Source organism: Asparagus officinalis, chromosome 8 (genome assembly GCF_001876935.1).
Source record: "Asparagus officinalis chromosome 8, Aspof.V1, whole genome shotgun sequence".
Lineage (NCBI taxonomy): Eukaryota > Viridiplantae > Streptophyta > Magnoliopsida > Asparagales > Asparagaceae > Asparagus > Asparagus officinalis.
This window is the reverse complement of record NC_033801.1, coordinates 129,623,439-129,651,033: the sequence shown is the minus strand read 5'-3', so window position 1 is coordinate 129,651,033 and position 27,595 is coordinate 129,623,439. Positions and strand designations below refer to the sequence as shown.

The window sequence follows — 27,595 nt, the reverse complement described above, 5'->3', positions numbered from 1 at the left end:
AGAGCATTAACTTCATCAAAAACAGCTTGTTTCCATGCCGGGTCTTTGAGAGCTTCATGGATGGTTTTAGGGATCTGGATTTCATCAAGAGCCGAGGCAAATGCATTGTAGGAAGGAGACAACCTGGAATAGGAGATAGCTTTGCAGATAGGGTGAGTAGTACATGTTCTGATTCCTTTTCGTATGTCAATTGGAACATCAGCATCATCTATCATAGGATCAATAGTAAGTTGTTCGGATGACTTCATACCTGGTGTTTGTTCCGGGGCAATATTACTGGTTCAGGTTCTTGGACAATTGCTGGAGTTGTTGAGGGCTCTATGTACTCATTAGTGTTTCTTCTCCTAGTGTAGACACGTAGCTCTTTGTGTGCAGATTGAGAGTGTGTTCGAATTCTTTTGAGTGGTTAGGCTGGTGTCGGCTTGAGTTTGCCGAGGAGGGGAGACAGGTATGTCAACAGAATTTTCTACACTTTCAAGAGTGGGGTTTTCAATATTGATATAAGGAGTGGACGAATTATCCCAAAACTGAGTGGACAAAGTATCCCAAAACTGACATTCTCTCATTGACTCCCCCTGAATTTCAGATTTGGGATAGTAAGAAGTGTTTTCAAAGAAGGTTACATCCATCGTGTTGTAGATTTTCCTGGTTAGTGGAGAGTAACACTTATACTCCTTCTGAAAAGAAGAGTAACCTATGAAGATGCACTTGATGGATCTTGGATCAAGTTTGCTGCGGTGATGAGGATATATATGAATAAATGCAGTACAATTGAAAATTTTAGGAGGCAGATCAGAGGTGATGAATTTAGAGTGAGGAAAGTGTTCTATGAGAGAATTCCGAGGTGTTTGGAATTATAGGACACGACTAGGAAGTCTATTGATGAGATATGTGACGGTAAGTAAGGCATCCTCCAGAAATGTTTAGGAACATGGTTGGAAAACAGTAAAGCACGAGTTACCTCTAACAGATGTCGATTTTTTTCTTTCGGCAATTCCGTTTTGCTGTGGAGTATTGACCCATGAGCTAAGATGAATAATACCTTGTTTGGATAGATATGTATCAAGGTGAGAAACAAAGTATTCTTTGGCATTGTCTGTTTTTAGAATCTGAACCTTGGTTTGGAATTGAGTTTGAACCATTGAGTTGAAAGTTTGGAATATTTCCCCAATATCAGATTTGTTTTTCATGAGAAATACCCACGATAGTCGAGTATGGTCGTCTATGAATGATACAAACCAACGGTTCCCTCTTAGAGTTTTGACACGTGATGGCCCCCAAACATCGATGTGAATCATACAAAATGGGTGAGATGGTTTATATTTAAGACTAGGATAGATAGTGCGAGTATGCTTAGCAAGTTGACAAATTTCACAAGAGAAAGAAAGAGGATTTTTATTGATGAATAATGAAGGAAATAATTTTGCCAAATACATAAAATTTGGATGTCCTAGACGATAGTGATGTAACGTGATTTCACTATCATTATTGGAAATAGAAACTTGACTACTACTTGAATATTTGGCGGAAGTAGAGGATGCACTGAGAGCTTGACTGGGTAGGTGAGCTTTGCCTTTGAGTAGATAGAGTCCTGAACATAAGTTAGCACTGCCAATCATCCTCCCCGAGTCCAATGCCTGAAAAACACGCAGATTTGAAGAAAATTTAGTCACACAGTGGAGGTCCTTTGTTAATTTATTGATAGAAATAAGATTGCAATCCAAACTAGGAACATGAAGAACAGGAGACGATGTTATAGAATCTGAGATCCAAACAGACCCACTTCCTGCAATCTTTGTGAGAGAACCATTGGCAATTCGGACAGAAGCACCTCGGTGGCAGGTTGTATATTGTGTGAATAGGCTTGCATCTCCCGTCATATGGTCGGAAGCCCCGGAGTCTACGATCCATGATTGACCCTGAGGGTTCCTTACAGTAAATGCAGATGGAGAATTACCTTTGTGAGCAAGAAGGCTCCTGTGTTCGGGGCTGGACTGGGAGGTAAGAGGCTTGAGTTGCTGTTCAAACAGGTTGTGCAAGGTCTCTAGTTGTTCCTTAGTGAAGGGACTAGAGGCAGGAGCTGGTGCTGGTGTCTTGGTAAGGTTGGTTGCAGTATTAGCCCGGCTGTTGTGATCCTTTTCAGAACGTGGCTTCCAATCTGCATGTTTGCCATGGATTTTCCAGCAGGTCTCCTTGTAGTGTCCTGGCTTCTTGCAATGGTCACACCATGGTCTCCCTCGTTGTGGTCGGTTGTCTAAGTTCGTGCCATGTGCAGCAAGTGCAGATCCTTCAAGGTTGGATGTAGGAGGGGATTGGCCGAGCATAACCTTCTTGCGGCTTTCTGGCTTTCTTCTCGCCTGACTTCAGAGAATGTTTCACGGAGTTTGGGAAGAGGCTTGATTCCCATGACGCGTCCTCTGACTTCATCCAGGTTCTTTATTCAGATCAAGGAGGAACTTGAATGTCCGTTTTTGTTCCAGAATTTTCTTGAATAAAGTTGCATCGTCTGAACACGTCCAGGGGTAGACCTCGAACATGTCTAGGTGTTGCCAATAGCGAGTGAGAGTATTGAAGTATTGAGTAATAGAGAGTTCACCTTGGCGGAGGTCATGAGGTTTGGATTCGACCTCAAATAATTCTGATGTATTCTCTGAACTGGAATATGTTTCTTTGACAGCATTCCAGACAGTGTTGTAAAAAGCGGCAAAAAGTGGTGCTATCGCGGCACGAATCGCGAAAGCGGGGCATCAGCGCTACGCGTAAGGTATTAGCGGCTTGCTTAAGCGGTAAAAACCGCTTTGTGTTCGAATTACGCGATTTAGCGGGTTTTAGCGGTTATAAGTGCTTAAAAGCGCTAATACCGCTATTAACCGCTTCAAGCTTTAGACCAAAAATTTTCCCGAACCCGACCCGCTTACCCATTTATACTTAAAGCCCTCACTTCTCTTCACCCAGCCGCCTCCCTCAGTAAAGGACCAACCCTAGGAACCCCTCCGACATCAGCTCCATCACCCTCCTCCAATCATTAAGCCCCTTCATCCGCCGCCGCCGTCGACCGCCGCACTGTCGTCGTCCGGTTCTGCACCGACCTCCGCCTCTACGACAACGAGACCCTCTCCTCAGCCTCCAACGACTCCCTTTCCCTCCTCCCCGTCTTCGCCTTCGACCCCCGCGACTTCGGCAAGTACCCCTTCATTCGACTTGTGGATGCGGGTATTTGGTTCTGCTACGACCTCCGTCTTCCAGTTCCAGCGTTGACATCTCCATCTCTGTTGCCAAGGCTTCGTCTGTAACAGAGAAACAGGTAATCAACTCTCTCTCCGCCTCCAACACTGATTTTAGTACAATTTATGTGAAATAATACTGATTTTAGTAATCAACTTCTCTGTATAGCCCCTGAGCTTCTTGGTTATTTTCATTATTCCCTTTTGTTTGATCTTTTATTGTTACTATTTTAAGCTACATATTGCTGAAGATGGGCATATGATGGACATTATGCAATAGATGCCTTCCTGTTTTCTGTATATAGGTTTTCTTCAACACGCGGAGATTTTTCAAAGAAGTCCTCTTTCTTTGTCCTTAACTAATAGAAATTGACAGTTCTTTTTTAACAAATCTAGAAGTGAAACAAACAGAGCACTCTTTCAACTTCTCTGTCCTTAACTGATGTCTATATTTCTTGAACTTCTTCATAGTGCATTTATATTTCATACAACAAGCTTATCAAATGTCACTGACAATACAAGTAATTTACAACTAATTAATTTATGTATGTGATAAATGGCTTGATCTTCATAATCATTAGCTGCAATCAAAATTTTCCTTATTCCGTCCCTCCATTATGTCCAACTTCCAGAAAACCTGTATAATCAAAAAATAAAAATCAACATTTGAAATTATTATAACTTATTGTATGAATGAAGAAATATAGCATGTTTATTTATTGTATGAAATGAATGTAGAAATAATACAAGAAATATCCTATAAGGCACGTTTAATCCAAGTGATTCCAGTCATGATTCGTGAATACTGAATATTATGTAATTATAGTACTTTGTTAATATTATGTAATTATTACACATCTATTTCATGTTTAGGCATCAAGATTGCATTTATAGAATTTTTAAATTTTTATATGATTTTTCTTATTATTTAGAATATTTAAATATATTTATATTTGACCGCTATTTGATCGTGCGCTATTTGCCGTTATTTTGCCGCAATAACCCAAAATAGCCTTAGCGGTACCTCGCCGCGACGCGACGCGATCCGCTATCAACAACATTGATTCCAGATCTCCTTAGTCGTGCCATAGAGGAGGAAGTTTTCTCCAATCTCATTAGTCATGGAATTGATTAACCATGACATAACCATGTGATTTTCGATCTTCCAGGTTTTGTATTTAGGGTCATCTTTTTCTGGGATTTGGGTTTCCGAAAGAAGGTAATCTTCTTTCCCTTTGCCGCCAATGAACATTAAGACAAATTGTGACCACTAGAGGTAATTTTGGCCATTGAGTTTGTGGCTAGTGATGGGGTGAATAGCTATTTCTGGGGAGTGGAGGTGGTGGCTGTCGGATGTGGCAGTTTCGGACTGGGATGAGATTTCTGAAGATGTGGTCATGAGGGTAGGTTTGAGGATGGCGGCTGATTAGGGTTTCAGATAGCTCTGATACCATAAAGATTTGTGGAATATTGAATATATTTATTCCATGATAATTTTAGGTTACAAGAGAAAGGCCTATATATATACATCATTCAGTTCCTTAAAGATAGGACTAAATCAAACAACAAAATAACCACTACCTAATTCAGTTAGAATCCCTGAAAATCAATAATTATACATAAAAAATCTGCACCTAATTAGGTTCTAACCGAACCTTATAATTCTACATCTTTTCCCATCTAGAATAAAGAACAACCCCTCTAGTCTCTCTAGATTACAATAGCACCTCTATTGAATCTCCAAACTCTGATTGATGTTTAGAAATCCTAAACAACTTGTATTTAAAGAGTAATCATCATGGGTGACAAAGTGGTAAATATTCAAGACTACCCAAATAGGATTCCCCAGACTAGGAATCCTAACTGGCTCGGTAACTCGCTATCGGTTGACTGATGAAGGCTCATCAGTCGACCGGTAGGTCTTCATCGGTCGACCGATAAGGTGAGATCAGTCGACTGTCCAGTGCAGCTGTTTTCTGTCGGTCGACCAATGCCAAGCTTCGGTCGACGAACCAGAGGTATTTTCTTAGCTTCGAATTTTCCTGGGATTCGCGCAAACAGTTCCTCGTTCACCAACTGTACTGACCCACGCTTTTATTCTCAAGCTACCATAAGAACCATCTATCCTCAAGCTCCCATGAGTATCGCTAAGTTCCCGAAGCAGAGAAGATACACCCGTATCAACCATTGAATTGTCACTTGTTACCTACGTTACATGAGCACTTCTAATTGAAGTCGTATATGTACCCTTATCCGTACCCATACTCCTCAGGCACTCCTTGCATATATGAATACACTTATTCGGGCATTTACTCACTTATGTCCTATATGTTTTATGTCAAAGCATTTTTTATACATTTTTTGGATGCACATGCTATACTTCACATCCACTTCCTATAATTTGTTGGGCATGGTTTGGATTTCGAACTATTATTTTAAAGGATCATTTAGGTGTTTAGATCGAAAATTATGGTTTTCCAATTTATAATCTAGATAATAAAAAACATAAAAATATTATGGGAATTTTAGTTGTCATGACACGTGAATTGAAAACAATATGGATCTCACGTAAATTATTAATTTTAATATATAATATATGTTTATGTGTAGATAAATATTTGTATAGCTGTGTCACATACTCTATCTTTTACAAATTTGCCATGTCCTGTACCATACCTGTATAGGAACCCATACCGGTACCTGTTTCCGAGCAACGTAGCTTGTTACTAAAAGATAATTAGAGGAAAGGCTTTTCATTTACAAATGTTTTAATATGTTAGTTGCATTAACAAACTATCCAATGGTCAGGCATAGATTATATTAATATAAAATAGATTTGTAGATATGCACTTATATGACATGAAGGCTGTGGTGTGAGCTCTGTAATTACGCATCCAGCAAAGGACAACTTGCTTATAAAATTTGTGCCATTAAACACAGTGAGAGTATGTATGTACTCGTATCATAGAATTAGCTAAGATCCCCATTCACAGGCATGGTGCTTTTGTCCTGTCTATCTCGTCCATGTGAATATCTAGATACTTCATGAAATTATGGGTGTGTCTAAGGCTCCTACTATGGTGCATGTATGAGAGATAAGCAAGTACATGGTGGAAGTACAAAGTATCCATGCTTCATGGAAGGTTATGTTTGTTGTAAGATGAACAACAACAAAGTCACTGTCTCAAACCTTCTTTGATAACCAACAAGTTTCTTCCATTCAACTGATCTACTAAGAGCCATTTCCATGGTTAATTTAATCATCACCGGTTATCTTTTTAAAAATATCTAATATGAAAACAATATAAATGGGGATAGTGTACTTGGGCTGCCACCTTATTTAGTCATCACGTTTTTGGGTCTCTGACTTTTAGAAATAAACAACAGGGAAAGTGACAACTCTCTCTTTTTAAGGAAAAGAACAAGAAGAGAATATAAATATAGAAGGTTATTTTTACTACTTACATTTAGAGTTCATGTTCTGAATTGCATTGCTACTAATTCTGATGCCTAACCATGAAGTGTGGTAGAGAAACTTACTAGAATAACTTATCTCTGTGGAGATCAAAAACCTGTTCTCCATCTTCATGCATCCTAGATTCTATGATTTTATCATTGCGGCCAAAGACCTCTCTTTCACTTTCATTGACGAATATATTTGGCACAGTTTGTAATTTACAAGATTTTCTAAGGTTTCTGTTCCAATATTTTCCTACAGTTGTTTTTGTATATGTAGATGGAGTTTTGAACACCATAAAAATTTTTTGGAAGCCAGGTGTCTGTTAAGGAAGCTAAAGAAACAGTAAAGAGATGGTATAACGGTAGACAAGAAGTGTTAAAATGGCAAGAAGAGCGTAAAAAGGAAGCGGTGCAAAATGGAAAGGTTTATACATTGCTTGGACGGGCACGTAATTTTCCTTCAGTGTCTAATGTCAGTTATGCTCTCAGGGGTCACATTGAACGAGCTGCTATAAATACTCCAGTACAGGTACTTTATTGTGCATATGAAGCTGCTACTTATACATTGCCCATGTCTTCACTACTGCCCTTTATTAAATTTGTGACAATTTGTTCCCTCAGCTTTGGAGTGGGTATTGTAACATTTACTTCTTGATTTCTAGAGATGCTAATCTCCATTTTTTGTTTAAGCCCCGGGCTGACTCCAGAGTTGCATGTGAGCTATCGGAAAGTCTGAGACATAAAGCATATCACATTCATTTATCTCGTATGTGAAATGTGTTTTTTGGGGTGAAATGTATGCTTTGCCTTTTCTGAGGTCATGGCCTTTTCACATGTAAAATGTGCAAGGTTTCCCTCATGGTAGTGTGTCATGATTTGCCTCCTTACTTTGCCTTTTTTTTTGGTTGGTTTGTTTTGCGAGAGAGAGGTTGTTCTTTTTTTTGGGGAGGGGGTGGGGGGTATCAGGGAAAACTGAAATAGTGCTTTGTTCCAATTGGACATCAACAGAAAAATAATGAGTTAGATAGGTCATGCAAAGAATTCTTATACATGTATTGTATTGGACCAAAATGACATATTCAATTTATTTTATATTAATTATAAAAAAATTCAGTTTATATTTTTTATTAGTTGCCAAACTTCATCTGCTATGCTTAATGTCCTATACTCCCACAATGCAACTGTCAGTTTAAAGCTCAGATGAGAAATAATCACAGAGGAACTTCAAGTGACACTTCTTGTGGCTGATTTCAAACTTCGTTAGCTGATTGTTTCAGCGAAGAGGGCTGAGCTGGGTGCCAACAAGGGAGAAGCAGTTTTTCTAGGGTTCTATAAAAGAGGGATTTGATACCAACTTGATTTAGTATGTCAAGAAAATTAGTGTTAAACTGCAAGCCATTTTGGGAAAATATGACATAATCTAATGATGAGCATCTCATCAATTATCACATGGAAAACAAGCTCGTACAAGTGCTATGTGTTGCAGAAAGGACTGTATTTCACACTTTTATACACTTTTGACATCATAATAACTTCAAATGTCATTTCATTTTTCCAAGAACAGCTTAAGAAAAGGAAGAAAGAAAAATCTCACTTTTTCTGTGTATGTTTTATAGGGTAGCGCAGCAGATGTTGCTATGTGTGCAATGCTGGAGATAGATAGGAACCCTCGTTTGAAGGAGCTTGGATGGAAGTTACTGCTTCAGGTAATTTGGTCTGGAGTACTCTGATTATTTATTTATTTTTCTAACGAATAGATTTATCGATAAATTTATTCAAGTTTTCTAAATAGCAATCAGTCAAACAAGTAGTTCTGTTAGTAAACGAGAGGAAAAAGACACAGATGAACTATACCTAATAGCATTAAAGAGGTGAGGAGACTGTTGGTTCTTCCACCTATAAGGTGAATCAAAGATGGAAAGTGTTCTTGTAGTGATCAATTCTTCTTTATTGCTTTTACTTCTTTATGTTTGGTTTTCTTCATTTGTTGTATCCATAGTATATGCAAAATTTAACATAACAATGGAAACAGGTACATGATGAAGTTATACTCGAAGGACCCAGTGAGTCTGCTGAGGTTGCTAAGGCAATTGTTGTCAAGTGCATGTCCAAACCCTTTGATGGCAAAAACTTCCTCAGGGTTGGCCTTTCTGTAGATGCTAAGTGCGCACAAAGCTGGTATGCTGCCAAGTAAGCAAGTGTGTTCATAATCCAAAGATCCAAACTCGGATCACATCCTTGTGCTCTCAATCAGAGAATGGCTCGACTGTTTTTGTAGCGGGCTGCAGAATGAGGTAGAAGCCTCTGCAGCAAAGCAAGACGCAGAAGAAATTTTGATAGGAATTTTGCTACTATAAGGCACGTCCTGATACATATTACATGGAAGGGGTTGACGTTAGATTAGAGTGTACAGATGGCTTTTGCCCAGTAGATGTATATAATGTTCATTTATATGATTGCTGTCATACTCGTAACTTTGTGTATCATTATGGATTTTGATGAGGGGTTTATATTCCCTGTATTTTATTTACCACTTATTGTGGAATTATGTTCTATGTAGTGTTTAGCTGTTTCAAAAATTTATGCCCGCCTTCGGTGACCCAGTCGGTTGGGAGGTCCCGGTTTTGCTACTGTAGTTTTGTGTTTGATTAGGATTTGGGTTATTTTTTAAAAAAGAAGATTCAAAATTTTCCTCTTGTTAGAAATGTGGACGTATAAAATCTTAGAAGAGTACTTAAGCAAAATTTTGTTGGATATACAATAATTAAACAAGATTACCTTATCTGCATTATGAAGATTGTAATAGAGCAATCATAAAGAGTACTGAAACAAATTTTTGTTGGATACCATAATTAAACAAGATTGTGTTATCTACATTATGAAGATTGTAATTCAATCATAAATCAATTGTGAAGTATTTTCTACGTTTATAAACAAAATCATAATGTTAATAGAATATAATATTAATAGAAAATAAATTTGACCAGATTCTAATATGTGACCAGAAAATACAAGAAAAATCCAGTTACGAAGTTACGTACTATTTTGAAAAAGCAGGCATGGGCTGAATCCTTGCACCAAAAGTGTTCCAACAGGAATAATACAAACATCCATTATAATTATATCATACATTCGCTTCTTCCTGGTTAGGATCTGATGCTCAAGCTCTTGTCCAGCATGATGAAGAGGATGGTGCTTGTCGCCATCACCGGAGAAAGGATCTCAATGGTAGCAGCGGCGACTCAAGGAGTTCGATGCAATGAAGCTGGAGGAGAGGGTCGGAGGCCTTTACCAAGTGACTGATGGAAGCTGTGTTTGCTTCTTTTTACGCTTTTGATTGTATGTGAGTTGTTGCAAGCCTACTTTTTAAGTGTTGTGCTTGTTTTAGAAACTTATGGAAGTTTTCAAATAGCTTCTGATGCTAACTTATAGGTTCTGTTGCATCTTTTCTTTGAATAGTATGTTTCAGATAATTTCTGATAGTAATTTCTAAGCAAAAGCATCATAATTTCCACATTATGCTTGGGACAAACGACTGACCAAACTGTTTGTTAGGTCGTTAACAACAAATGATACGATTACTGAAGCTAAAAACAGCAAGAAGAGACAAAGAGCAGCAATTTCGTGTTGGAGCTCAGCTCCAGGCTCTCTTTTCTGCGTGTTTCAGTTATCTGCTCTCTTTGTGGCTATGAAGTGGAAAAATTGCAGGGTGGAAGCAAAAGATTTGCGATAATCTAGCTTTGAGGAGTCAGCATGATTTGCTTGCCCATTTTGATGCAGAGCTAGCCAAGATGAGGGGTCCTTTTATGGTTGTCGATATCAATATTGGTTCGTGTCGAACGAAAGAGAGTTTGGTTTTGTCAATTTTGGTTCATGTCGTCAAATTGTAATCTGATGTTATAACCATAGCTTATGTCCTTGTAGCTGTGGATATCAATATTGATAAGGTACTGTATGAGCACGAGATTATTATAGAAGAGTTGGATTTATCTGCTTTTCGGATTGTGCGATTTTCCTCCAGTGCAGTCATTAACATTATTGGGAATTGTCAATGGGCGATACGCCGTTGACAATTCCATGGATAGAACATCTGGGTTCATTAAAGTGTTATCGCTCTCGGAAAATCCACAACTACGGTATCACCTGCGTGAATCTTGGACCGGAACAAACAGATCACAAGTACTTCATCCCTTTTAATGTCAAACATCCTCAGTTGGACCACGCTTCGACATTTTGATACAACTGGTTGATCCATGAAAGGAAAAGCCAAGCTCTGAGCATATTCAGCAAGCGTACATTCTGTCTCTCTAAATCATTCATACGAAAAAAAGATGACCAAGAATAAAGTAAAAGGAAAACATAAATAATTTTGTATTACAATAGAAAGAAGAGTAACATTCGACTTTGCAAGGCTCACTTGATGAATTCTACTATTAAACAGCAGAAATCTCATATGAAACTGCACTGAGCAAGGAAAACTTAGAAAGGAAAACTACATACAACCAGAAGCTTAACATTCATTTAAGTACATGTAGAGAAGGGGGGCCAAAAATACTTAATAAACCATATTTCACAGGAAGACTACTTTTATGGACAAAAATGGAGTATTACAAGCCAGTTACAATGAGAACTTGCATTATCGCGACAAGACACTTCTTTTGTTAACAACTTTTGTTAACAACTGCACTAAGCTCTGGCCGTGCTGCCTCGCAACATCCATAGCTTTAAATCCCTCGTGAACGTAAGCTTGGTAAACAAACACATTCCAACCTCAAACTCTCACTGTACATGGTCCACTAGCAATCACACCGGTAGATCTGATGTTTGAGTCTGCTTCTCAATCAATGTCTGCACCCTCTGCAAAATTCAGACTTGCATATTTATACCAAATTTTACTGTAAGAAGCAAAAGCTGTGGCTATCTGCAGCTAGATGCAAGAACCAGATTTGACAATAATAAATTCAGGAACCAACTTTTTTAATTTTTTCACATACCTCTATCCCATGTATTTCTATCTTTGTAAATATTAGTCTTCTTTGTTATCAATGTATCACATGCACAAGGCTTAGCACTGTTCTTATAAATCAGAACAGAATCAAGAATGTCTGCTTGCTCAATCTAATAAACAAAACCGTGTAAACTCAAAATGCCCATATGGAGTCTGCTTATTTTGGGATCAAATGAGCGTTTTTCATTTTTATAACCCTTTCTGTAGATTTGACTCAGTGCCTGTGCAACAGGATTGATAGGTTCAAAACGGATAGAAGTTTCTCTCCTAATTTAGCCCGTCGTAGAAATTATAGATGGCTGCTTTCCTCTCCTCTGAAGTTACGTAATACCCCACGTAAGGGTCATTATGCACCCTTGTCTATTAACAAACTTGACATATTTTAAGATGTTGAGGACTCAAAATTCCATGCATTATTGTCTACAGATATATGCCACTGTTAGGAGCCCAGTTTCATGTGTCTTGTTAAGATATTTCATGAATATAGGAGGCTCTGTTCAATGGATTTAGCTAAGCATGAGATTTGGATGCTCAAATCTTCTCTAAAGGACTGGGAGCAAAAGTCAGTAACATGTGAGAGCCGAGGAGGGTAAGATGCTAAGAATATAGAATTTCCACAGTCAGTGGTATTGGAGAAAAGAGATCAGAGATTGATGGCATATAAAGAGAAGTAAATGCTCTTGGAATCAGACGCACTACACTTGTTACCATGGGTTTGAGATGAGAATGCTCGATGGTTAAAGTAACACCCAGGAAGGCCTCAATTTATGAATAACTCTGATTTATCAAATCCCTAAGGTATAGCTTAAAACCATGATTTGAACTGTTCTTCTTGGTTATCAAAAAAGACAGCAGTTGCTATAACTGGGGAAACCTAACACTGTTTCAAGCTCGAGGTTAAGGGTCAAAATATCAGATAAAAGCGACGTGAAGAGAAAACTAATAAACATTTGTTACCTTTACAGAGTTTCCAACCTCTTCAAGTTTCTGCAATACCATCTCCCCATAAGAAGGTGAAAGGTCTTGTTTAAGAGATCGTGAAGGAGTCTGCAATTAACAAAAGATCTTAGGTTTCAGTGTCAATCTTAACCTTGGTAGTCAAATTTCAAACTTTATCAGTATGACACAATTGTATTGATAACAGCCTACTGAACACCACTTAAGTATCTTAAAAGAGAGAAGAAAAACAAGAAACAGGAAAACATTTTGTTGAAACATAATAAAGCCACATTTTATTAAGTTGGACGCAAGCGCATAACAATAGTTCGCATACCCGAATTGGTGGAGGAGCAGAGCCCAGACTTAGTGGATCTTCGTTGACGAGAGATTGTCGACTGGAAGACTCATCCGTATTTGGGAGGCGCATCAGAACAGCCTAAAGATAACATAACTAGATTAAGAAATGTTCTGTATGATGAAAAATTGGTCTGTTGTTAAAATGTTCACCTTCCGGAACTCCCTAGGATCAGCAATTCCTTCTATCTGAACATCATCACTAGCAGGCTTCCTTACACCAGCATTCTCAATACGGATAGAGTATATCCCAAAACGTGATTGTAGATATCCTGGCGTTGAAGACAATACAGATGAATTGAAACATAATACCAAAGAAGAAAACAATGCACATAAAAGATATTGAAAGATTTTGGTAAGAAACTATGAAATATTTGGTTTCGACACATGTGAAAGAGACATCACTCCGGAAAAAAAGGATAGCAGGTTAATTCACACATCATACCAAAGAACAAGGACTTTGGCTCAGACGAAAGAACATAAGCTTCCAAATTGGGCAAACTAACTCATGAAACCTAAACTTCTTCACATATTGAAAGATTTCTGCTTGCCTGCAGAGCACCTGGGAACTCCCTACAGCTTTAGCCCACATTTTAAAGATGTACACATGCAGAATATATCAACTTGTCCATTAATTTCTGTTGCAGATTTCCTACTTAACCACCTAAACCATGGGAACCGAAGAGCCCCAGTTAATGAGTTAAAGTACTTCTGAGTTAATGAGAACAGTACGAAAAAAATACTTATCAGTCTAAGCTACAGAAACAAAAGATATACTGAAGGACTTAAAAATCCAATCTTGCGCCCCCGGCAAGATAGCATCTAAATTTCCTAGGTATATCCTCCGCCGATGATATACTTGAAGAATGAAACGTTTAAGTATAATTAAACTGCAAGATGGGTTTGCTGCCAGCAGAGTAGCATAAAGCTAGGCAAATATTGTGTATACTATGTACTACTGCAACACTTTGTCAAATGTTGAATCCTTTCTTACCTTGTTCAATCACAATATCTGCAACTGAAGGAAGCAGAACATGCTTCTCTTTCTTCAGAACCCCAAAACAAGGAAAAGCGACTGGCCTTGAGACCTGCAGAGCTCAAAATAAGAGGATGACTAAAAGAAGATTGACACAAATATCAATACCTTGAAATTATAAAAAAAGGAATTATATCGTCATCAGGATACAATGAGCAAGTGTAACATCCTCACTACTTGTTATATCAGATCAGTTTCCCGGTTGGATCACTTAAACTAGAATAAGCATGCAAGCACCCATATTGCGTGACTTTAGGTTTTAAACTAGAGCATAACACAATCCTTAACATATATCTTACAGAAGAAAAGCACGGGACAACTGATAAGAACGTAATTATTTCGTTTTCAAGCGGAAAAAAGAAAATGAATTGTTGATCAGATTGAATGGAAAGACAAACAATTGAACGTACCTTGTAAACAATGGAATCAGGAGTAACATACAACTTCCTAGACCGAAAATCCTTGCGTAGTATGTGCCTTCGTACCGGAACGTAAAGTAACATCAACAACCCAACTCCCCATGCCAAAATCAGAAGCAAAGAATAAAGAACCCACTGGGCTGTTTGATATTTCACATAGCTATCCTCTAAGTCTTCAAAAGATGCATCGTAGAGAACTGTTTCGTCGTCGGCTTCACCATACTCATGCCGGGCAGAGCCCGTTAACAAGCCTTTCTCTAGAGAATCTTCTTCGACAAGCCCATCCGTCGAAGTCATCCGAAACGACAAACTCCCTGCAACAATAACTTCCCATTAATCCTGTAGTCACTGCTCAAATCCCTTGAACAACACACTTCAATGGTCAAACTAAAAAAATTTACATGTTTCCAATGCCTGCTAAAGAGAACCAACAAAATTCCCTACATTAACGAGAGAACGAAATTTTCGTAAATCTGATTATGAGACCACGTTTCTAACAGAACAAAGAATTGGTTTGTTTAAGGACAAAGGTAATTTAGTTCTTAGATTAAATTAAGTTATTAAAACAAGATCAAATTAATTCTAACTGAGCTCAACATTAAAAACCCTAGCTTCAATCTACATATTTGTATCTAAATTACTGAAACTTCAAGCTCAGAGAGATTTTTAATAAATGATTCTACAGCAAACATGATATAAAAAAAAATTGGACTGATGCTGAACCTAAGACGCGAAGCCCTAAATTAAAACCCTCGATAGAATTCAAAGTAAATAAATAAATAAATAATTACGAATTAAGGAAAAAATCGAGAGATCGAATTAGAAGAAACCTTCGAAGAATTCGGGATTTTAAAGCTAATTTGATCCCTTCTTCGTTTTGTGGAGAGCTCGTCGGATCGAGCTTTCGTTGCGCGTGGCGGTTTCGGGCAGCGGTACACTGATATCAGAAACGGGCTTTTTCAATGGGCCATGAACTGGATCATTTTGGACCCACTGCAGTGTCAATAAAAGCAAAGGTTTTTTTATTTGTAAAATTAATTACGAAGAACGAACATACTATCTTAAGCAAGAGACTTGGTGCTTAGTTAAGTGATAGACTTCTTGAATTTAGTCCAAAATTCTGTCTTTGTTATCGTGAACATAAAAAATGCTTTTAGTTTTCGATCAGTTATTTATATACATCCTTTTGATACATTGCAGTTATAATACTATAAGTCACATCCCCTTCTTACAGAATGTTCCCTCTTATGTGGTTATATGTTCACTCTCAATCTCTAGGTCTGTTATGTGAACTTCATATATACTGATTTGGGTGCTTATCATTTTTGTCTTAATTTCTTTTTAGGATAGAGATAGCCTTTGGAAAATGATGCGCAAACATATTGGATCTGATGTTACATCTATGGTGACAATTCCAGTCATAATTTACTTGCATATTGCAAAGAATGTCCGAGGTATGTTCCGTTCTACTCAACGTGCTGTGAACGCGGAAGTGAGTGGGAGTGGGGACCACCCACGTGAAACCGAGTGAACATCGTAGTTTTCTTTTTTTTTGTTTGCGGATGCGATGGGGCCCACGTTGATGTACTAGAGATGAGAAATAAAGCCCACGACCCGATTTTTGTCAGCTATATAACCTTGTACTCGTAACCTAGGTCGGTGTGCGGGAGTAAGGCAGGGATTTGTTTCTTTTCTACTTTGCGGCTGGGAAAAACAATTTGGAGGCGTGCTTTTGTGCGGCTGTGGAACAGAGGCGGCGCAGGAGATTTGGTTTTTCAGGCAAAGATTTTGTGTTTTTGTAGAGAGAGTTTGTGAGGGATTTGAGAGAGTTTATTTGAGGGTTTAGTTTGTGAGTGATTGTAAACCCTAGTTGTATTCTCTCCCTCTATTAGTAGATCTCCCCCCTCCTTGCCCCGTGGACGTAGGCAATTTGCCGAACCACGTTAAAATTGGTTGTACTGCTTTGTGTGATTTGTAATAGCTTTTAGGGTCCCTCGACGCGCAGTCCTAGAGCTGACGAGAGGAAGAGCTAATATCCTACTTTGATAGGATATAGGCTTCAGATTCTTGTTCCCTTTGAGAAACAAGAATTCTTATTGCGACCTGACTCTCTTGTTGTGCTGCCGAAGTGCTGCCGAAATTTCCGCTGCGCGCAACAAGTGGTATCAGAGCCCAGATTTCAGATCTAGGGTTTTTTGGTGGAGGAAGATTCTTGTGTGAAGCTTAGTTCTTGGAGTTCTCGGCTTCGGTGGAGATAGCATTAGGAGTTGCCGTTGGAGATTTCGCTTTCCTCGTGTGGATAGGAGATCTATTTGGAATCCGATCTAGGGTTCAGTTGGGTGGTTCCTAATTCTATCAAATTTGTTCTTTCTCTACAATTTGGAGTTAGTTCGCAATGGGAGAAGAAGGTGAAAGCAGCAAATCGATGGCGGGTACAATACAAGTTGGTTTTCAAAACACCAAAATTAGTGTGGTGAAATATGACGGAAAAATCAACTTTGGTTTGTGGATGAGCGACGTACAGGATGCGTTAAATGCTCAGAATTTGGAAGAGACCATCATGGTCCACGAGAGGCCACCTAAATATGAAGAGGCGGTATGGGAGAAAATGAATAGGAACGCTTGTGGGGTGATCAGGTCCTGTTTGGAACAGGAGCTGAAGTATGATGTGATTGGGGTGACGTCTGCGATGAAGATGTGGGAAATTCTCAACAATAAGTACCTTACGAAGAGTGTTGAGAACCGATTGCGGAGATCTTCTATCAGCTATAGTGAAGTAACTAACGCATTGACCAACTATGATTTAAGGAGGAAGGACAAGGAGACTTCCCGCGCTAGTACTTCAGGAGAGGCCTTGTCGACGAGAGGTAGAAGCCCATATCCGAAAGGTGGTAATAGAGGAAGGTCAAAGTCTAGAGACCGCCACCAATTAACAAAGAACCAATGTGCATTCTGCAAGGAGCAGGGACATTGGAAGAGAAACTGCCCGAAGCTCAAGGAGAAAGAGAATGGCAAGAAAAAGGGCCCGAAGGCCAATGAGGTGAACATTGCGAAAGGCGATGATTCCGATGATTCGTGCTTTTCTCTACTGATTACTCCAGAGGTGAACCATGTGGATGCATCAGATTGGATGCTTGATTCCGGCGCTACCTTTCATGTGACCCCTAGGCGAGACTGGTTTGCATCTTTTGAGAAAGTCGACGGGGGCGTTGTTGTCATGGGAAATGATCAATCCTGTGGCGTTTGTGGGATAGGTACCGTACGGATTAGGATGCACGATGGAGTAGTCCGTGAGTTGAAGGAGGTGAGATTTGTTCCTCAACTAAAGAAAAATCTTATCTCAGTTGGAGCTTTGGAGGCAAAGGGATTCAAGGTGACTTTCGAAAACGCTGTAGCGAATGTTACTAAAGGATCATTGGTGGTGATGAGGGGAGTCCGCAATCGGAATTTGTATTATCTGAAGGGAAGCACCGAGATTGGCCAGGTTGCTTCGGCTATTTCAGAAGCGGACATGAGCAGACTTTGGCACTATAGATTGGGGCACACAGGTGAAAAGTCACTGCAGGCATTGTGCAAGCAGGGGCTATTGAAGGGAGCCAAGAGTGGGAAGATTGAGTTCTGTGAGCATTGTATTCTTGGCAAGAAGACGAAGGTGAAGTTCAGGACTGCCATTCATCAGACGAGGGGCATTCTGGACTACGTGCACACAGACGTTTGGGGTCCTACCAAGACTGCATCACTTGGTGGTAGACATTGGTTCGTCACTTTTGTAGATGACTATTCTAGGCGTTGTTGGGTGTACACCATGACGAAGAAGAGTGAAGTCCTAGATTTGTTTGTGGAGTGGAAGAAGAGATTGGAACTGCAGACTGGGAGAAAGATCAAGACGTTGCGATCCGACAACGGTGGTGAGTATACTTCTGACCCCTTTCAGCAGCTATGTCGAGACGAGGGCATAGAGAGACACTTCACAGTTAGTCATACACCGCAGCAAAATGGGGTGGCAGAGAGGTTGAATCGGTCTTTACTGGAGAAGATCCGATGCTTATTGTCGCAGAGTGGTTTGGAGAAGATCTTTTGGGCTGAGGCACTTACATATGCGAGCCACCTCATTAATAGGCTGCCTTCATCTGCGATTGAGGGGAAAACCCCTATGGAGATGTGGTCGGGAAAGCCAGCACATGACTATGACCAGCTCAAGGTATTCGGGTGCCCTGCATATTATCATGTTAGAACTGATAAATTGGAACCTCGAGCTAGGAAGGCCATATTTGTAGGATTCAAGCGTGGTGTCAAGGGATACAAGCTTTGGGATCCAGTTGATAAAAAGATTGTTCTGAGTAGGGACGTCACATTTGATGAGGCTTCTATCTTGAAGCTTCCCAGCTCTCATCAGGTGGAGAGCGACCCGACGGAGGAGATATCGCAGGTGGTGGAGATCGATGCAGCTCCACATTGTCCAGATGGTACAGTATCCATGCAGGTGCCGACTGAGGTGACGCCAGGCGAGCACGACGATGACACGGAGGATACGAGTACAAATGTGCAGGATCAGGAACCGACGGCTCAGGTTCAGGATTCTATTGCGGCTAGGAGACAGAGGAGAAACATACAGATGCCAGCACGGTATGCCGACACAGTTGCGTATGCACTTCCGGTGGAGAGTATCGATGAGTTAGTGCCTACTACATTCAGAGAGGCCGAGCAGAGTTCGGAGGCTGATTCGTGGCAGGTGGCTATGCAGGAGGAGATGGAATCTCTTCATAAGAACGATACATGGGAGCTTGTTGAGCTTCCAAAGGGGCGGAAAGCAATTGGTTGCAAGTGGGTATACACGAAGAAGGAGGGCATTGAAGGCACTCCGTTGAGATTCAAGGCTAGGTTGGTTGCGAAGGGCTATGCACAGGAGGAAGGTATTGACTATAATGAGGTTTTCTCTCCGGTGGTGAAGCATTCTTCGATTCGGATTTTGCTAGCTTTGGTGGCACAGTATGGTTTGGAATTAGATCAGTTGGATGTGAAAACGGCATTTCTTCATGGTGATCTTGATGAAGAAATATATATGACTCAGCCATTGGGATTCCGAGCTGCAGGGAAAGAAAAATTAGTTTGCAAACTGAAGAAATCGCTATACGGTTTGAAGCAGTCTCCTCGACAGTGGTATAGGCGATTCGATGGTTTTATGCTTGGTCATTCGTACACTCGGAGCCAGTTTGATCCTTGCGTATATTTTCGCAAGTTGAAAGGAGGTGCGTATATTTATTTGTTGCTCTATGTCGATGACATGTTGGTTGCCTCTATTTCCAGGTCGGCTATAGATGAGTTGAAAGTTCAGCTTTCAAATGAGTTTGAGATGAAGGAATTGGGCGAGGCGAAGCGCATTTTAGGGATGGAGATCGGCAGAGACAAGAAAAATGGCAGAATTTGTTTGACACAGGTGGCTTATTTGAAGAAAGTTCTACAGCGATTCCATGTTAGCATGGATACGAAGCCAGTTAGTGTACCATTGGGAGCCCATTTGAAGCTTTCAGCTGGTCTCTCACCGAAGTCAGTTGAAGATCGTGAGTTGATGTCGAAGACTCCATATGCGAGCGCGGTTGGGAGCTTGATGTACGCGATGGTATGTACGAGGCCAGATTTGTCACAGGCGGTAAGTATTGTTGAATATCATTTCTCCATGATAATGTTTTGATGATAACAATTTATATTTTGTGTGCACTAACTTTCATATGCAGATTTCAATATCAGAATATGTACAAGTGCGGGTTCTCGATTTGTTGTGGATTGAGTTCGTACTGGACACAACAAGTGAGACATTTGGTTGCTTTGGTGTCGGCTCAGTTTTGAGAAAACTTCACCGAGGTGGAGAATTGTGAACGCGGAAGTGAGTGGGAGTGGGGACCACCCACGTGAAACCGAGTGAACACCGTAGTTTTCTTTTTTTTTGTTTGCGGATGCGATGGGGCCCACGTTGATGTACTAGAGATGAGAAATAAAGCCCACGACCCGATTTTTGTCAGCTATATAACCTTGTACTCGTAACCTAGGTCGGTGTGCGGGAGTAAGGCAGGGATTTGTTTCTTTTCTACTTTGCGGCTGGGAAAAACAATTTGGAGGCGTGCTTTTGTGCGGCTGTGGAACAGAGGCGGCGCAGGAGATTTGGTTTTTCAGGCAAAGATTTTGTGTTTTTGTAGAGAGAGTTTGTGAGGGATTTGAGAGAGTTTATTTGAGGGTTTAGTTTGTGAGTGATTGTAAACCCTAGTTGTATTCTCTCCCTCTATTAGTAGATCTCCCCCCTCCTTGCCCCGTGGACGTAGGCAATTTGCCGAACCACGTTAAAATTGGTTGTACTGCTTTGTGTGATTTGTAATAGCTTTTAGGGTCCCTCGACGCGCAGTCCTAGAGCTGACGAGAGGAAGAGCTAATATCCTACTTTGATAGGATATAGGCTTCAGATTCTTGTTCCCTTTGAGAAATAAGAATTCTTATTGCGACCTGACTCTCTTGTTGTGCTGCCGAAGTGCTGCCGAAATTTCCGCTGCGCGCAACACGTGCAACGTGTAAAAGATAGCACATTACCCTGTTACTAAGCTTTATGAAGGAAAAAACACCATCTTTATCTTATTTACTTGCATATTGCAAAGTGCCTTGGCTGAAGTGTTTCCTTTATGTACCATACTCCAGAAGAGATTTTGAAGGAAAAAAACACTATATTTATTTTATTTACTTGCATATTGCAAAGTGCCTCAGCTGAAGTGTTTCCTTTATGTACCATACTCCAGAAGAGATTCATATTGTATTGATCAGTTTATAACTAAATGACTTCTTACTTCTCAATACTCAGCAACGGATAGGGCTATTTGCAAATGTCAGGTTTCTAATTGTTGAAATGGTTAACATAGAGGGAAATTATGTATTAAGCTAAATATTGAACTCATTTTCATTTTTGCCTATCAAAAACTTTTGATAGACAAGGTACATGTTTGCTGCTTTCTGGCAACAAAGAAAAAAAAAATAGCACGAGTTATAATAAAAATAATTGAAGCGCAAACTCGTCGTGCACTGCTCAGCTGCATAAGTTTTAACATTTCTTCTCATATCTTGAAGTTATGATAAAACAAACAACTGAAGATTTCTTACACGAAATTTGTTACATGTATTTATCTAACACATGAATAACACAAATGCAAGTAGATGTATTTAAATTTTATACTATATATTTCTCAGTTGCATGTATTTCAATTGTATATGTATTATCATATCTGAACTTTATCTGGAAAGTATCTGAAATACTAGAGCATATAACTTTTTTTAGTCTACTATTGGAAGAATGTATACTTCGAATAATTGATACATAATCAGTCACATACTTTAATTAGTTGTAATAAAATTTTTGTAAATTTTCAAAAATAATTTCATGTATCCTCCGATTCTTTTATTATATGGTTATTGAGAAAAGTAATGGAATTGGTGTTATAATAATCATACATCTAGGTCTATATTTCATCAAATAAATTAATCTTTACTGATTTTAGGAGAGGATATCAACAACAACACATGTTCTGATTTTAAATAAAAAAAAGTTTTATCCTTTCACTAGCCTAAAAGTACAACAAAGATCTAAAGGATATATTTGATTAAATTTGTTGAAACATTAAAGACAAGCTGCACATTTTACTAAAATATACAAAAGAAAATTTTTAGCGTTCTACAGTCATTATGTTACTTTTGATCCATTTGAACAAACAGATCTCTTATAGAGAAATAATTAATACATTAGTAAAACTTGGTCTTCGAGCGGTACACATCATACTTCAATCAGAAATATAAAAAACAATATGGAAACATAGAACATCGATTTTACTTGAGATGAAGTAACTTTATTCAAAAGAATGACAGTATTATCTATCTTAATCACCAAAAAAAGAGCGTTAATTGCAGATAACCCCTTGCACTATTCCAAATTGAACTTACTTACCCTGTAGTTCTTTGTTGCCAATAGACCCACCGAAAGAGTTCTATTACTGTAGATAGACCCTGAAAGGCTCAAAAAAATTCACTCAGGTGTCTTTCTACAACAATAGAACTTTAGGTAGTAAGTTCAATTTGGCGATAGTATGGGGAGTCGATCCATAATTAACCCAAAGAAGAACAAGACTAAACATCAGAATACATAACTGTTCAAAGAATTATTCTAAACCCAAGTTGGTATGTTTTTCCAACATCAACAATCACAATTTTTCATCCAAATTATCCTCCTCCGATGAAGACTCATGAACCCCATTAAAGAAACTCTCAAGATACAATGATGAGAGCTCATTCCAGCTACTAACACCAGCTCTACACTGCTGATCAGCTATCATCTCAGGGGAAAGCCCCCACTGCTCCATCTCCTCCTTTGAGTGGTGGATTGCGAGGCTGTACTCCCCTGTGGGCCCCAGCTGCATCACTCTATACTCGCAGTTGCCAAAATTGTTGAGCCTCTCAAACTGGTCAACTGTCCACTTGAACCACTTCATCAGGAATACTCTGGAGGTGAGGCCATGTGATACTATTATGAGGTTGGTTTCTGTGGTCTCATCTTGGTCGAGTCTCTTCATGTCGATGTCTCTCCATAAGGACTCCATGAAGCCTGAAACATAAATTTGCTCTCAGATCAGTTTACATTAGAACATCCCCATCTGTATTTGTTTGAAATGGGGGTCTTGTCTAAAAATTTTACTAGCTTTGAGAGGCTTATTTAAAACAACTTAATAGATTTTAGGCCTCATTCAAAACAACTTAATAAATTCAAGAGGGACACTAATTTAGAAATATGAAGAATTGGAGGTCTCTAATATAGAAGTAACAAATATATGGGGCGTCTAATGTAAAAGAAAACCCTTAAATTTATTAACTGCAAGTTGTCGATTCAAGTTACTAAATATAAGGGTACATGATGTGAAACGGGACAGGGGGTCTATCAGAATCAGCGATTTAAATCAAATAACACATCGTTTCACCAAATTTCATGATCTTTTGCAGGAATTAAATTCAAAACAACTAATGTGGCAGATGGATTTAACAAATTTTGCATCAATAATTATGAATAATTACATTCTCACTCAATTTAATTGCAATATTCATTATCATGCACAAGTTCTACAATCAATATCAAATTTTAACAGTCACATGCACAATTACTCTCAACTCACAAATATAATCTAAATAGTGAATATATGATAAGCGTTTAGAGATGGAATACTCATGCAATTAACTAATAAAATGAGATTAATAGAAAATAAATCACAACTAACCCACGGGTTGTTACTTTGCAAATGTGCTTCGGTGGGTTCAACGACTCACTATCGGGCTCAGATGCTCATCAATGCGGAGGAATGGGGTGGCGGCAAGAAGAAATCGAGGTCGGTGGCATCGAACTGGGCAATGACGCAGGCGACGGCGTCGAGCTAGGAACCGACGAGAGGGACTGGGGAACACGGGCGGGCGTCAGGACGAGGTAGACGGGCGGGCGTCGGACGAGGACAGGCGGCAGCGTCAGGACGAGGCAATCGGCGCGGAGTGCGGATGAGGCAATCGAGCAGCGTCGGACAAGGCGGCAGGGCGGGAGTCGGAGGCAGTGGAGGAGGAGGAAGAAGGCAGTGGTCCGCTGTTTGAGGGAAGAGGTGAAGGAGCCGGGGGGGTCGGCCCTAGGGTTTCACACCCGTGAGGCTTCACACCAACAATTAGCTAACCAAAAATTTTTGATTCAAATCTTCATTGATTCTCAATGGCCTCATACAACCTTATTTAAGAAAAACTACGTGCACACAATGTGCAATAAAAATGGAAACAAACCAAGAAAAGATATAGTCAAATCTCTCAATAAAACCTTACCAAAATAGAAAAATCCCTCAAATCTCTCGCAATTAAAACTAAATTAAGATCTGTTCAAACTTGCCAAATCTTCCTTATTCAAAACTAAAATAAAAAAAGTCAAATAAACAAATATGAAAATTTGTCATTATTGTCCTCATCAGTACATTTCAGACCTCCTTAAAATTTATATCATAGAAAACCCTCTAAACTTATCTCAATTAAGTACCATGATTGGCGACAGCTACTTTAAGGTGTGACGTGATCCCCTTCAAGCGTGGGTAAAAAGTAAAAAGGATAGTTGAGAATTTCTTTTTTCATAATTGTAACTGTTCACATCGTTTATGAGGGACAATTGAGGCGTGGGTAAAAAGTAAAAAGGACAGTTGAGATTTTTTTTTTCTTTTTTCATTATTGTAACTGCTAAAGTTCAGGGGGTTTTGTCAAATTTACCCAACATGTAATCTTACTACTAGAGAAAAAACTGACTTTTAATTTAAGTTGCTATAACTTCTGTTTGGCAGTAGAATGAAGAAACACGGAAAGAGATACAAGATTTTGTAAAAGCTAACTCAAACAGGACTAAATACTAGGTAAGTAAGCATATAAGATACAGCCCAGACACCTAAAAAGAGTGCTTGGAAATAAATTTATTCATAGCAATTTTATGCTTAATATCCTGATAGTATTTCGCATATTTTTTCATTATAATGTTGAAAATCTATATTACATAACGCCAATGATTCTAGCATTACGTAAATTGGTGAAAGTTTTTCTAAGTTAAAACTGGGGTTTTTACACATTTTGGCACAACAATAATTCATATTTGCACTTTTTACAGGTTTGAAAAGCCAGGTGCCCTGCATTATTACCCAATATTTCTAATAAACAAATAGAACTAAGAAAGGGTTCTCTTCGATATTAGTCCCTTAAATACTTCATATTTGAAATTGGTTCTCAAATTAGTGAAACTGCTATTAGGTCCCCCAATTCTTAGGTTAATTAGAAATTATTCCCTCCAATCAAGAATAAAAGAAGTAGTTAAAGGGATTAATTTGAAACAACTTATGAGAATTGTGGGACCTCATAGCAATTTCAATGATTTAAGGGACTAATTCAAAATAACTTAAGAATGTGAGACCAATTGACAATTTCAATTATTTAAGGGACTAATTTCAAAATGAATTAAGAATTTGGGGACAAATAGTAATTTCATTGATTCGAGAGACTACTTACAAAACTATTTACAAATTTGGGGACTTAATAGCAATTTCAACAATTTGATGGACTAATTTTAAAGTATGCAAGATTTAAGCGAATAGTATTCAAAAATATCCTATCAATAATTATCTGACAAAATCATAAGAGAGAGAAAAAGCATCTTACTTGCAACTCTATCAAACACATCGGCGGCAGACTCGCCCTCCGGGAACCGAAAGAAAAACCTCCCAAACCTCTCCCTCGTCTGCTTCACTGCCTTCATCCTCTCCTCCACCTGGAAATTCCCAAAATCCTGCTCCCTAATCCTACACTCCTCTCTCACCCCAATAATCCTCTTCCTCCCAAACGCTTGTCCCATCTCTCTCAAAGTTCCTCGTGTCCTCTCATAAGGCGACACATAAAAATACACCTTCCAATTTTCTATCGCCTCCTCAAAACCACCAGAAACCACTTGTCGAATATTTTGACCCGCAGCTCGAGCCTGCTCAAGCCCAAGAGGAGTTAGAGGGATTCGATAGTCTGGTGTAGTTGTGTACGCTGACATGTCCAAGTTCCCTTGGCTCTCGCCATGCCTGACCAGTATTATTCTCTTTGGTAGTTTTCTTTTAGGACAGACTTCTTGATTTTTGAGCATGGATTGTTCTTCTGAATCGCAGGCGAGTTTTCCATCTGTGCATTGCTTCATTCTTCTTTCTTTGTTTACTTTCCCTTCTTCTCTTGGGTGCTTTGCTTCTTTCGCTTCTCCTCTGATCACTTATTTATATAGAGCTTTGGAAAGTTCTTTTAAAGTGACAGCTGTTGATTCTTTTTCCAATATCTTAACTATTCTTTCTTAAGCAAGTTGTTTGGTTGAGCTGGATCCTGAAACCAGAACATGAGTCAAACTCTAGCTTCGGTAATAATCCAACCAAGAGAATACAATACTGTTTGTAAAAAATCAAGCAGGAGTATCTATATAGGAATTTTTTTTAAGTATCATGAAAAGATAATTCAAATCATTTTACTGATTCATAGAATACCACTAGTTGAAAGCTGTCTAGTTTGACCAGATACAATTGGAATTTTTAACATTTGAAAATCAATAAACAGCTCCCTACTTTTAGTGTTTCAGGCCCCAGCATAATGACTCTTCACAGCCATCACAGATTTTCTGGTGTTGAAATATGACTAAATGGCACATAAATACCCTATACCTTTATACTTCAATACCCTAAATTGTAAAAAATAACACTTTAATAGCCTAATTTGTAAAAAAAATTGCATGTCAGTACCTTCTATTAGTTGTCATAGGAATATTCCTAGGAATATGTCCTGACAACTAACAGAATGTATTAAAGTACTACTTTCTTACAACTTAGGGTATTAAAGTGTTATTTTTTACAACTTAGAATATTTAAGTGCAAAGATGATGAAACAATGGGGTATTTAAGAGCCAGTTTCTGAAAACTTTGGGTATTAAAGTGCTATTTTTTATAGCTTAGGGTATCAAAGTGCTACTTTTTACAATTTAGAGTATTCAAGTGTAAAAGTGGTGAAACAATAAGGTACCGAAGTGCCATTTAACCATTGAAATATAGAAGGCCTCTAGGCACAATCTATAACTTAAACTAATTAACACGACTTTCTCCAATAAGTAAGAATAAAAAAATATAAACCGCATCTAGAAGTAGTCTAAATGTTTAACTATCAAAAAGTATGTACAAGATGAAAGTCAAACTTATTGGCCTCCAAAAGGTGTAGCAAGGTTGGGAAATCAAAGTTGGGATTCCTTTCTAAAGTCCTTTACGCATAGGTAAGGCTAAGTCTAAACCATCAGCTCAAGCTATTAACTACTGCTTACAAGTAATTACTATGAAGCACGGACACGCATAACATGAAGCCGTGCCGTGTCGTGTCCGTGTCGGACACACGTGTCAAACACACGTATCCTATGTATTTTTTAGGATTTGCCTCGTGTCGGCGTGTCGGATGGCCGTGTCGGATCCGTGTCCGTGCTACATAGCAAGTAAAACATGCCACTTGGGCATTCAAAAGTCCTATAACCTGAGTTTCATGAGGATAAAAAAATAGGGTAATTACA

The 27,595-nt window shown here is 38.9% G+C and overlaps 3 protein-coding genes across 4 annotated transcripts in view; 1 reads left to right on the top strand and 2 right to left on the bottom strand.

Moving 5' to 3' along the window:
- LOC109822202 (DNA polymerase I A, chloroplastic-like) overlaps positions 1-9,242 on the top strand; it is a 34,315-nt gene extending 25,073 nt beyond the window's left edge. Inside the window, exons 12-14 of one of the 2 annotated variants that reach the window (XM_020388371.1) lie at positions 7,000-7,212; positions 8,300-8,389; positions 8,716-9,242. In XM_020388371.1, the coding sequence (XP_020243960.1) occupies positions 7,000-7,212; positions 8,300-8,389; positions 8,716-8,877 (465 nt within the window). In that variant the 3' untranslated portion in view covers positions 8,878-9,242. The remainder of the gene's footprint in view (positions 1-6,999; positions 7,213-8,299; positions 8,390-8,715) is intronic. The other variant, XM_020388370.1, reaches the window with a different exon arrangement.
- On the bottom strand, positions 11,138-15,394 carry LOC109822356. The gene is made up of 7 exons (XM_020388543.1): positions 15,270-15,394; positions 14,431-14,753; positions 13,979-14,072; positions 13,138-13,256; positions 12,965-13,066; positions 12,649-12,738; positions 11,138-11,540 (listed from the first exon to the last, which is right to left on the bottom strand). Exons 2-7 carry the CDS (start codon positions 14,734-14,736, stop codon positions 11,487-11,489), a joined length of 765 nt encoding a protein of 254 aa, XP_020244132.1. The 5' UTR covers positions 14,737-14,753; positions 15,270-15,394; the 3' UTR covers positions 11,138-11,486.
- The window catches only part of LOC109819914 (phosphoglycerate mutase-like protein AT74H), a 15,207-nt gene continuing 10,206 nt past the window's right edge, over positions 22,595-27,595 (bottom strand). The window contains exons 2-3 of the mRNA XM_020385889.1: positions 25,681-26,376; positions 22,595-23,071 (exon numbers count right to left, since the gene is read on the bottom strand). Coding sequence (XP_020241478.1) covers positions 22,671-23,071; positions 25,681-26,200 — 921 coding nt within the window. The 5' untranslated portion in view covers positions 26,201-26,376 and the 3' untranslated portion in view covers positions 22,595-22,670. The remainder of the gene's footprint in view (positions 23,072-25,680; positions 26,377-27,595) is intronic.